The sequence below is a fragment of the Phoca vitulina genome, unplaced genomic scaffold (assembly GCF_004348235.1).
Source record: "Phoca vitulina isolate PV1807 unplaced genomic scaffold, GSC_HSeal_1.0 scaffold9, whole genome shotgun sequence".
NCBI lineage: Eukaryota > Metazoa > Chordata > Mammalia > Carnivora > Phocidae > Phoca > Phoca vitulina.
In genome coordinates, this window is record NW_022589712.1 from 5403381 (window position 1) to 5416674 (window position 13294).

Sequence of the window (13294 nt, forward strand, 5' to 3'; positions counted from 1 at the left end):
AATATTATTTAGACAGCATCAAAAAACTACAGCAAACTTTTATGAAACAGAGGTATTATGCTAAGCATTCTCCATGTATTATCTATTTTCACAATAATGACATGAGAATTCAGTGATGTTCCAATCTTATAGATGAGAAAAGGGAGACAGAAAAAGCCACAAAGATGGGATTCAAATCCAGAAGTCAGCTCTCAAATATGATGTAATTCTGTCTCCCAAGAACTTGTAAGTAAAAGCCCAAATCACCTGATAACTTCAGGACTGTAAAGCTTCTGTTTTGTTTAAACCTTTGCTTATCAAAGCACCATCACCAGAAATGTATAATAATACTGAGTTTAATGGTATGTTATAACAAGCATATCTGACAAAATGGATAGGATTAAGAAATTGCTACAAAGTTAAGTCACTCTATTGAGGCCACATCTTAAAGTACTTTTAGTCTACAATTGTAATTCTAAGAAAGTTTTATTACTTCAGAGGTGGTAATTAATAACAATCCTAAAAGTACTTCCATAGAGAGAGATTTATCATCAAAAGGGCTCTTTTCCTTTAAAATATAAATTGTATGAAGTTTTAAAAAAGCTTCTGCCATTTTTTATCTACTACTATCTATTCTATTGTCCAAAGACAACTTTAAAACCAAAATGGTCCTTAAAAGTCATTTACTTCAATTCTCATTTTGTAAATGATGAAACAGACAGAAATTTACTAACTCTATGAAAGACACATAGCTAGTTACTGACACAGCTTCTAATATAATGCTCTTTCCCAGGTTAATAACTTTGAGAACTAAAGTAGTTCACAGAATGGCTGGAATAAAATAATAGGTCAGTAAGAGCTTTAATTATCAGACGCCCAGTCTATTTGCTATATTAGGTGAACTTATGTACTTAGTATTACGTGAGCTGAGCATTTTCAGTTATATACAGCAATAAAAGTAATGTTAAATAACTTTCTGATCATGGGACTAATAGTCCAATATACTTAGAAAAAAGCCCTTTTCTTTATAGCCTTTCAAAACTGCATAATTATTAAGGAAAAGGAGGAAGACTATATGGTTTAATAGTATACAACTATATATTTTAGTTTATAATTTAACCTGTTCATAAGATCTATTGAACAAAAGTTATGTGAAATTCTTTTCTTCCAAGTAGTTAATTTTGTCCACTAAATGAAAAATGTTTATAGCTTGTAAGTTTATTTATAGAATAGATTATCTGGGGAATAAAGAATAATAGATGCCATACTCATTCATGTAAATGTCAATAAATTTTTGTTTGACAGAATATTAACAGTATTCCTAGTTTTTTCAACAGCAAATTAGGATCCACATTTCTACCATTTTTACCAATATAAAAAATATTTTTAAAATGACTTTGAAAATAGTAGTGATTTATTTTTCATTTTCCATGGAAAAAATAATACTCTGGGAGTGAGTGCAATCATCATTTCTAAATGAGGAGTTACTAAAGGGTTGTTTAATAATGAGGAAAAGACAAAAAGAAGGGGGCTGGGGAGGGAGGGAGAGATGGAGGATGGAAGGGAGGGAAGATGAGAACAAAGGTGTTTGGGGTCATTTCTTTATGAGACTTCACCCTCCAAAATTACTTTCAGTGTTTTACCTAAGATCCCTAGATATGAACTTAAATAGTTTTTAGTATCTTAGAAAAAAACATTAAATGAAATGAAGTGTGAAGAGTACTCAGAATGGTGCCTGATAGATCAGCAAAAGTTAGCTCCTATTTTTCTAAAAGAAAATTTTATCATATTATGGGAAAATTTCACTATGGAACAGAAATCTTTCTATGTGAAACAGTGACATGCCAGGAGGGTACTTGGAACCCACAGGCAACTCAAACAATGTGCTCCTACTAACATAGGTCCTCCAACATAAATATTAGTTGTACAGACTTTTCTGTACACTCATTACCTGCTTACAATGAGAAACTGCTCCCCCCCCCAAAAAAATAAAGCTTTCATCACCCTAACGATAATGCACCTACTTTCTTACCCTATAATAGAGTGATGCAATAATAATAATACCTTTGAAAAGTAGGACACCAATTGAGTTTGCTCCCCTCACAACATTTCCTTCCCCCAAAGTAAACAGGCTTCCCATTTTAGGATCTGAGCAATGTCTATGTTTGCCAATTACACTACAGTAAATGAGTTATAAATTATTTTTATGTTTTGAGGTTAAATAGAATTTCTAAAAAATAAATAACCTATTCTTTATTAACATAAACATTACAGTAATTTAAAAAAAATTAAATGGAAAAAGGGGTTGGGCCCCAAATCAAAGATTTGGAAATTATTACTTACTGCAGGTACCAGTAATTTCTTCACTTCCTCAACGGCTCTCTTCAGTTTGATCTCTGCTCTGTTTTGAGCATCTTCCACAGTGATCAGTACATGTAAATCTTCATTGAGATGCTCCCAATTAGGCTTGCCTCTGTTCTGCTCCTCCTAAAAAATTTGCAAAACACATTACCAATTTTTCTTCTCAAAGAGAGTTTATCTTTCTTAATACTAACCTGTTGCCAATTATTTAAGCTATGTTTGCAGCATTTTGCTATGATGAATCCCTGAACTCTACCTCTGAAAGTAATAATACACTGTATGTTAATTAACTGGATTTAAATAAAACTTAAAAAAAAATTGTGAGATTCCAATCAAAGGAGATAAAAAACTGGCATAAATTAATAGAACTAACAAAATAAAACAGCTCTCTACTACAACTTACATGTTTGCAGAGCTCATGCTAAGGAAAATATATGGACCTTAGCCTTTTAAGAATAGGAATATATTCTATAGTCAAGTATATGTTTCTGCCTGTATTTTCTGTTAATATCATTACTATGAAAATGCGCCCTAATGTTTGCTAATCTGAATGGTACCCAAGAAAAATAGAGATCCCATTAATAAATGATGTGAATAAAAATTAAAATTTATGAACAAAATTTAATTTTTTTCACTTTAAGTTATTTTGATATAAATATTAATGAGGTTGCTTGGAAGTAACTATTTAATTAAAAAACCTATTAAGTATTTTCTTTCGCCTAGGGCACAGACACCATGAAAAAATGAGAAACTAGGGTATCAATGAGTTAAAAAGTTGAGAACCTCAGGGTTCTCTGTATGCCAAAGAACATAAAATGTATATACACATACCTCTACTGTGGCAAGGAAAATCAATTTTTAAATACAGATTTTAATTTTTATGTTGAAAAATGTTAACAATATTTTTTTCACCAGAATTCGTATTTTTTTATTTATCATTTTTTTGGTAGATAGATCTAATAAAATGACTCATATTTTTTGGTGAACCTAAAAAAGTGTCTATATTCATGAGTAAGGGACTTCTGCTTCCAGCCAAGATAAAAATAACATGGACAAGATTCACTCTCCTGCCTGAACCAACCAAAAAACAAACAAACAAACAAACAAAAAACACAAAACCACAAATGGGCTAAACACAAGAAATGACAGTTCTCAAGCCTGTGAACATCAGGTAATGAAGACAGTGAGGCTGAGAGATGGCCAATCAATGAAGTAAAGCCCAGGATTACTTCAGCTCTCTGGCTTGGGAGTCTCCAGGCTGCAGCCCCGGGAAGGGTGCCAGACTGCCTCTCTGGGTTGAGGTGACTAAGCTAAAAATCCAGGTAGACCAACACACCTAGAGTTCAGACAAGAGTACTAGAAAGAGCTATACTGAAAGAATTCTGGAGATCTGCACAAGGTCCACTCAAACACTCAGCTGAACACTAGTCAGTGCATGTGTAAAAGAGGAAATACCAGAGGCTGGAGAAAGAACCAGCCACAGAACTCAGTAAAAGTGCTGGGTTCTTCACAGAGAGCCAGACTGAAAAGACTTCATGATTCACAGACACTGGGTAAAGTAAATAGAATGTAAATAGAAGGGCTTGCCTCAGTAATGGGAAATAATTAAACCTGGTCTGAGCACTATTCCGGTACTGCCTAAGTAAATCTTAAAAGCAAGACCTAAAAGGATGAAAAGTGTTTCTAACTTAAACTGTGTCCCAGAACAAAGCCCAAGAATACTTACAGGAATAGGAGACATGCACCCAAAAAGGTAAGTCACACTATTTGGCATCTAATCAGAAAATAACAGGCATGAAAAGAAGCAGGAAAATAGAACATAAATGAGAAGAAAAACCAATCAAACTAACCTAGAACTGTTATAATTACTAGACACTACAAGCTAGTGTGTGTGTGTGTGTGTGTGTGAGCGCGTGTGTGCGCACACACATATATGTGAGACACGAATACAGATACTAATACAGTGATAACTGAGGGACATTTATAATCCAAAATATTTAGGAAGGTGTAAAAAGAAAAACTAAAATCATAAGTGACTTAACACAGAAACTTTTATATATGGAAAGACAAAAATTTGCCAAAGAATTTAAAAAGAAAGATATTTGCATCATAGGAACAGAGAATAAAGTTAAAGTATAATTTAACATTGTGCTTTCCTGAATTTATTGAATAAATTTTTAAGTTGTAAAACACCTTGGTAAATATATACTCTTAATTAATTCAATAACTGAAGTGCCAGTTAAAAACTGAAAAGAAAGTTATACCTATCCTAATGTTTGCTTCAAAATGAAGGGTTTTGTTTAGTTTTTAAAACACTTAAAAAAGAACAAAAACTTGTAGACAAAGATGGTGAAATTATTGTAATCATGTACTTTCACTCCCTCCTAAAATTCTAGAATACTGTAGAGAGTTTAAAATGTACAAAACTATGTCATAAGGAAGAAGAAAATGGGAAAGAAAACAATTTAGAAACTACAAAACATATGGGCTAAGCAGTCAGGGATTTAGCTAACCCCAGGTGAAAAGGGACCAATTTTCTGCTGTAGACCACCCCCCATGCCACCCCATCCCATCCCTCAGGGAAAAAACTGAGGAAATGGCAGCATTTCCTCAGTAGTAGGGGTAAAGGTGAGGCTAACACTAAAAGACTGGTTGAATTCTCATTAAGGAGCAGTTGATAATCTCCACCTCTCCTCTCCCCCGATAGCTGGCATTCCGTTATTCCCAGCAAAAGATAAGAAATATATTCCTAAAGAGTTCATTTTATAGAACCGGGTTTTTTTTTTTTTTTAACAAGTTTCTTTTTTTAAAGATTTTATTTATTTATTATTTATTTATTTATTTATTTATTTATTTGAAAGACAGAGACAGACAGAGCATGAGCATGAGCAGGGGGTAGGAGGCAGAGGGAAAAAGGAGAAGCAGACTCCCTGCTGAGCAGGAAGCCTGATGCAGGGCTCAATCCCAGGACCCTGGGATTGTGACCTGAGCTGAAGGCAGACACTTAACTGACTGAGCCACCCGGTGCCCCGAGAACTGGGTTTTGAGGGGCAGTTCATAGGATCACTTACATACTGAAGGTTGAGGTGTCCAGCCTTCTACCCCACTCCTCATCTAGAGTGAGGGCAGTCAGCCCACACACTAGGGAAGGGAGACTGGAAGACCTTTCTCTGGGAGTCTGACCAGCCCAACAAACAAACAGAAAACAACCTCAAGAAAGCAACCACTGACCAGAAAGAAGAAAAATTTGAAACTCTGCAGAGTTAAGACACTGTATCCCTGAAACAGATAAAGGATGCTGTTAAGAAAATTCAAAACACAAAAGGGAACTTGAGAAACTAAAAATATGATAGTAAAAATGAAAACTTGATAGAGATATTAGAAGATAAAAATTTAGAAACTCTCCCTCCAAGTAGCAGCAAAGACACAGGGGGAAAATGGTGAAGAACAGTATAAAAATTAGAGGACTAGTTCAAAAGGCCCAGAAACTAAATGACAGATGTCTTACCAAGAAAAAGAAAAAGGAAGGGAGAAAAGTCATCAACATAATACATACTTTTAAAATGAAACTGAAGGATAAGAGCTTCCAAATGAAAAGGGCCCACTGGGTTCTCACCAAAATGGAAAAAGAAGATGAAAACTAAAAAAAATCAACTAACAGCAACATAAGCACACAGGTAGCAATAAGGAATAAATACCAAGAATCTCCAGTGGGGGTGGGGGTGGGGGGACCCATGTTTTCATCCTCAGACTTCATAAAATGAACATTATCAAACTTGATTTTTAAAAAAAAGCTTTTAAGATCACTCTACCCAGAAGCCAGATTTATCCAACTGTAGTCCATTCTAAACTCAGGTAGAGTTAAGAAAATTCCTTCACGAGTGAGTTTTAAGCCTAGTAATTATTCAATACAAACAATTTCTCCCTGTGTTCGTTTTCTGTTTCTGTAATGGATAATAAAGGCAATATGGAATTGGCAATTACTATAGAAGTCAATAAAACCTATCCATAGATGTTCTCTTTCAGTTATAAAAAAACAAAGAAGAAATTACCGTAGGATTAGAGTACATACTTCTGTACCCAATAGCTACATTAAGAATCTACACCCTAACTTTCTCACTTCAATAAATAATTTGGGACAAATAAAAGGTTGAAATGAAGGAGAGAGGACGGATGGCAAATGGATATACATCAAAAATGGTGTATCTCTTAGAAACTTTGGTCAAGGTATTGATTTCTTTCTACAGTTACATTTCAAATTATATATATATATATATATTTTAAGATTTTACTTATTTATTTGAGAGACTGAGAGCAAGCACAAGCGGGGAGGGGGGCTGAAGAGGAGGGGCAGAGGGAGAGAGAGAAGCAGACTCCCCCTGAGCAGGGAGCCTGACAAGGGCTCGATCCCAGGATCCCAAGATCATGACCTGAGCCAAAGGCAGACACTTAACCAACTGAGCCACCCAGGTGTCCCTCAAATAGTATTTCAAGAGTCAACAGCAGAGATATGATGTAGAAAAAAACAGCTCATTATTACTCATGATTACAATGTCTGTTTTATAATCATCCAGAGCAATGTCATGTCATTTAATGTGCCACCAAATCTTTACAATACAGAAGAACATGGATATTTTTCCAATTGACACAGTCCCAAATTTGCATTCCAGCACAGTCATCCCTGCTGATTTCTAGGCCTTCAAATTCAACTGCCAACTTGACATGTGGACGTCATTGTCTCCAAAGCACTCAACATGTCTCAACTGGAGCTCATTATCTCCCTTCTCCAAACTTCTCTACAAGTGGGTCTCAGTTATTATTGATCCTAATAAGTGCAGACTTTTTAAACTTGAAGACAAAGACTAACTGGTTTTGTAGAAAAATCTTTGAAATGCAGTCATAAGGTTATTTATGCCTTGACAGGGAGAAGCTGCTATACATATACCCATTCAATCCACACAAATTTCAGGTGCCATTTCTTGCTTATATTCATTCCATGTTGTAAATAAACTGGCCTATTCACAAACATGGATTCTGATACCCATAACTATGTAAGTGATCACCTATATCCAGAATGCCTTCTTTAATATTTGCTTTTATTTATCTTTTGTTCTAAGTATCATACTGCAATTTAATTACCTGTTCTAGCTTATTAGAAAGTTTCATCTTAGCTGAATACTAGAACCATGTCTCACTGATTTTTAAACTCTTGATAATATGTATATAACTGACTTTACACGTATCTGGCCCTTAACAAATACTTACTGAACAACTGAGCTTTTATTATTGAGGAATGTCATTAAAATACATCAGTACACTGCAGCTTTCCCCACCGTGCCTTGCTGTATTATTTTTGTATCTCTGTCTATATAAGCCTCTATATAATCTCCGTTCATTACATATCTTGGTTTCTGGGCCTGCTTCTTTTTGACCTCATATTTAAGTTGCCAGTTACATTTGACAATCTTTACCCCCTTTTATTTTTGTTCTCTTCTAGTCAACTTTCCCAGATTTTCTACAATAATGCTTCTGAGGTCTGATTTTCATATCCAAAGTTTGTGCTTTGTGCTTTTCCTTTACTCTATCACCTCAGTACTACCTTGCTTCACTCTATCAGAAGAATGCAGTAATAGGTCAAAGTCTTTTTAAAACTGCCAAGACTTAGGGGCGCCTGGGTGGCTCAGTTGGTTAAGCCTTCGACTCTTGGTTTTGGCTCAGGTCATGATCTCGAGCCCTGAGATACAGCCCTGGGCCAGGCTCCACGCTCAGTGGTGGAGTCTGCTAAAATTTCTCTCTCCCTCCCCCTCTGCTACTCCCCTTGCTTGTGCTCTCTCACTCTAAAATAAATAAGTAAAATCTTAAAAAAAAAAAAAAAAACGCTGACAAGACTAAAGTTATATCTTAATATAACAGAACAAAGTAAGAGCAAAGACAACTTATATATATATATATAATTACTATGTATATATACTATGTTCAAAGCTCAAACCCACTGATCTAAAAGAGGCTGAAATGACATTTAACAAAATATCAATATAGCTTTATTTATATAGTAAACTAAAGTTTAGTAGCATATAAAGGAACTCTATAATACCACTCATTCCTAATTATAGAATAGATACAATTACCAATGATACTTTATTATGATCTACATTCTTGACAAGTATACTATAAAGAAATAACAAATTTCAAATAACTTTTAGTCTCCCAGGTGATGAAGAAGAAATTCAGAAATGAAAATAACAATGGTGGTGATGATATGATATGTAACTAAGCTTTTATTAAACACTTACTGCTTGCCAAGTACTATGCTCAGTAATACAAACACACCAGCTCATCCAATCCTCCTAACAGCCACATGAGTACAGTACTATTATTCTTACTAACACGTTAACACAGAGGTTGAGACAGACATGGCTTGCCCAAGTCACGCAGAAAGTAAGTGTTCTGTCAGTTCTATCTGACAGAACGACTTCAGAGCCTGCAGTAGCAACACTCATTCCTAGCATAAGACATCACCTACATGAGAGCCCTAATTAAGCAAACTGCCCTAAAATAGCATAAATAGTGAAAAAGCCAGAAACAGAACACTGACATCTTGAATCTTGAGAACTTTTTCTATTTTACCATTTTACCTTTAAAAATTTGTGTGGTATTTTAAACATGTCTTGCATAGCATTCAGAGATAGTAGGGACTTTGGATATAGATAAGGAAACAAACAAATTATTTGGTAAATGTGGTTTTTGTTTTTTTGATGTTGGTCCTATGTCCTAATTCCAAGTCAAGTGCTCTTTCTCCATAAATGAATTCCTGAATAAGTTACACGTAGAACAGTATCAGCAACTGGCAGAGAAGTACCTGGTAAAACAGATCTCTTACGTCTACAAATACGCTTTTTTTCTAGATGAGACAACTGCCTATCAAATTTCAATGACACAAATATACAAAAATGATAAACCTGTGGCCACTTAACACATAGAATTCCCTCAGTTATTAAAGTTTTCAATGGGTGAGATTCTTACAACTAAAATTTGGTCTTAATACACAATTAATATATCCAACAAATGAGTTGGGGCTAATTCAAACCATTGTCCTGAAACAAGTTCTAACCATTACTTCTCAATTATACATCCTCCATTTCATTTTTGAAGCTACTATATGCAGTGACATAAACATATTAAATCAAAAAAAATTCTCAAAATTTGAGGAACTACTTAAAAACACCTGATGAGTCAGTGCCCCGTGAAGTTTAAAATTATGTTCTAATTACAGCATCTATCTGAACAACAAAGTAATTCTATAACATGAAACATCAGACCACACTGATTGTACCAACCCCTGCTGATAAAAAAAAATCTCTTTTAATTACACATTTGTAGTCAGGCAAATGAGCCCAAGACTTCTGCCCCTACTGTGCTCTTAATGTGAAAGTTCATATGCCAAAACTTCCAAGAAAGGAATTCAAAAGTGTTACATATTTAAGCAAACCAAGATTCCAATAACACACTTATGAATATATACATTTTAAGCCAAGAGATAAAGCTTAAACATGTAACTATCTCCAGCTGTATATACAATCTTAAATTAGTAAGAAATATTCATTGAGAAACTGGACATAAAGTAGATTTCACATAATTTAACTGCTCACTGACTCTGGAATATAAAGTTCCTCAAAAATTTTAACTTGAACTTGAGCCCAGCAACAATCATATTTTCCTTTTCTTTTTTTAAAGATTTTCTTATTTGAGAGAAAGGGAGAAGCAGACTCCCAGCTAAGCAGGGAGCCTGACATGGGGCTCAATCCCGTAACACCAAGATCATGACCTGAGCCAAAATCAAGAGTCGGACACTTAACAGACTGAGCCACCCAGGCACCCCAACAATCATATTTTCAAAGCAAATTATTTTCTAATAATATATGAAGATTAGAATATGTCTATATTCAGTTTGTTGAAGCCTCCTCCAGGAAATTCTTTAAGAAGCAGGCATTCGACAAATGCTTATTCAATTAAGCACAATGAGGGGCGCCTGGGTGGTGCAGTCAGTTGAGCGGCCGACTCTTGGTTTTAGCCCAGGTACTGATCTCAGGGTTATGAGATCAAGCCCCACATCAGGCTCTGTGCTCAGTGTAAAGTCTGCTTGAGACTCACTCCCTCTTCCTCTGCCCCTCCCACTCGTACTCGCTCGCTCTCTCTCAAATAATTAATTAAGCATAATGAAACAATTTACTAAATTTGAAGAACTTTTATTGTTATGTCAATTATTTTCCAAGTTAAGAACAAAGGGACTATTCTCAATACTTTTCCTTCACAAGAAACATTTCCTATGAACAATACTAAAAGACTGTCAGGTATGTCCTCCTTCCAGTTTTCATACAGTAATTCTACTAATTTAAGTGTGTAATGACCCTGTGTCTAAACTAAACTTATATATCACCAGTTATGGCCACACTATGGCCAAATTATGGCCAAATAACATTGGTTTCTTCCAATGACGACCAAAAATTATCAAGATTTCTCTAGATCTGAGCTGCCTGTAGTATGCGGAAATAACTTTGGATTGTGACCATTTGGGAAGCTGAATGTGATCTTGATGATGCTACAGTGAAGGTGAAAAGACTGAACTAAATATGTATGAAGAATTTCCCCTAAAAAGACAAAAATGATCAAGTGATTTTTAATTTCACTTCCCAGCAAGTTTAAAGATCAATGGCTGGATAACGGTTAACAAAAATAGAGAGTGAGAACAGAAATAAAGAACTGTCAGGAAATCCTTTTGGAAACCTGGGGATGAGTTTCTGTTGCTAACGATTACCCATATAAAAGCAGCTATTGCCCATGGAAGCATGAAACACTTCCTCAAAGCATTAGAATCCTTTTGCTATTCTATGTGAAGTTTTATATACTGTTTTATTCTCTTCACTACCTAGTACATGTAAGAAAAGATTATTAAAGGTATAGAAAAGTAGTCATTTGTTTTAAAAAGTGATGTTTTAAAATATTAAATTGGAATATTTACTTGCTGATAGTACACTAAGAAAAAAGAAAAAGACTTAACATTTCTACTTTTTCCTCCCCCAAATCAAAATCCCAATTTCAAAAATCATCTCTTAATGAAATCTTCCCCAAGTCCTCTCAGACAAGATGTTTCCTTCTATCGTTTTATCTTCTGACATAGTAAGTCTGATTTGTATTACTATCTAAAAAGCTCCAAGAAGTCTAGAATCAAACTCACCTCCATACTCCTTAGCACTGATCATAGTAAATGCCCCATAACTGTTCAACTTTTCCTAGAGCACAGCATGAGATACAAAAATAAAGTCACAGCTAATATTATTAACAGAAGTAAACATATACGGCCTCAGACTCAGCATTTTATATCTTACAAAGTTAATTCTTTTAAAGCCTTAGAAGTAGGTATTATTATAAATCACCTCTTTCTCACTGAAAAATGAGATAAACTAATGGGCAGAACCCTGACTTAGTGTCACTCAGCTAAACTGACTTCAGTTTATATAATCTGCCTTCAACATTTTACAACTAACAGTACACTACTAAGTAAGAAAGGTTAAATATAATTACTTTAAAACCAAAATAATAAAAAAGATTACAGTTATTTCACTGAAAACAGTAACAGGAAACAAGATGATTATTCTGACAAAGCCACCTACAGAATTAACTTACTGCCTTGAGCAAAAATCATTCCCAGGTCCAAGTATGACAGTACTAAGAAGAGAGTTAAGAGAATGACAGAATATGGTTCACTATTACAAAGGTAATTTTTCCTGAGGGAATTTATTTAGACAGTAAATTCTACAGACATTCAAAACAAAACATTTGTTTTAGAATATGATTTTTAAATGTGATTTCTGAATACTCATTTGCTGATATTCTAAGGAATTTATGATACTACACTTACTAACTGTATTCAGGCAAAATACCTGAACCTTGGTATCCTCACCTGTGTAAGTGTAGTTAAGTCCAGTACTTAACATCACAGGACTAGGACTAGGATGAGCTCTAAATGTGCTATGTTTGTACAGCACATAGAAGAGCACCAAGCATCTCATAAGACCTATTTAACAACTTATGTTACTGCGGTTTTGAACAGGCTGCTATCTAAAATCTAACAGGAATAGAGGACTGTAGGAAATGACATAAGCAGGAATATCACAGAATGGATGACTGAACAACAGCAAATAAACGGACATGACTACAGGTTGTAATTTAGAAAAATAAAATCAGAAAGCACTTTGGGGATAAAGAGTACCATCTTAACATAATCTAATTTTTAATTAACTTAGTCAATAAAAATATACTAAACATCAACTAAAAACATGAAATTACTTTAAAATAAAATTTTTATGAGAAAGAAGCTCAATAAAGATCCACCTGTAATCTCTGCAGTAGCGGACTGGAGGAGAGCTCAGCTAATCAAAGCATTGAACTGTCTTCCATATAGGGTTTGGATTTGGAACAGCACATAAAGACGACTACAGTTTCCCAGAAGAAGGAATAAACCGTGTTTATTCCATGAGCTCTACACAAAATAGACCAAAAGAATAGTAAAAGGAATTTATTAAAAATTAATGAAATTGAAGGGTTCAAATACTACTGGTTCCATAATATTTTCCCATCACCCCCCCTCTCTCAGAATCCACCTCCCCCACTTTGCTTCCATAGAATTTCATGGCTCTATACTACTACTTACTACTACTGTACTACAATAGTCTTCTCTATCAGTATACAGAGTAATAAGCCTCTAGAGAGCAAGATGGTTCCTTCTCATTTTTTGTATTACTCAAATACATTTTAAAAATGCCTAAATAAAGAGTTTGGTATATAACCAGTAGATGTATACTTCTCTGTTCTAGTCTGCACACAGATGTGGACGTGTACTTCTTTTATAATGTTTTCATTATAAAATTATAAAATTTCATTTTCAATGTTGTTG

General features: G+C 34.6%; 1 protein-coding gene across 7 annotated transcripts in view; it reads right to left on the bottom strand.

The window, feature by feature from the left end:
• The window catches only part of QKI (QKI, KH domain containing RNA binding), a 158985-nt gene that overhangs the window by 44482 nt on the left and 101209 nt on the right, over positions 1 to 13294 (bottom strand). For all 7 annotated transcript variants that reach the window (XM_032407512.1, XM_032407511.1, XM_032407510.1 and 4 more), the window contains exon 4: positions 2323 to 2466. In XM_032407512.1, coding sequence (XP_032263403.1) covers positions 2323 to 2466 — 144 coding nt within the window. The remainder of the gene's footprint in view (positions 1 to 2322; positions 2467 to 13294) is intronic.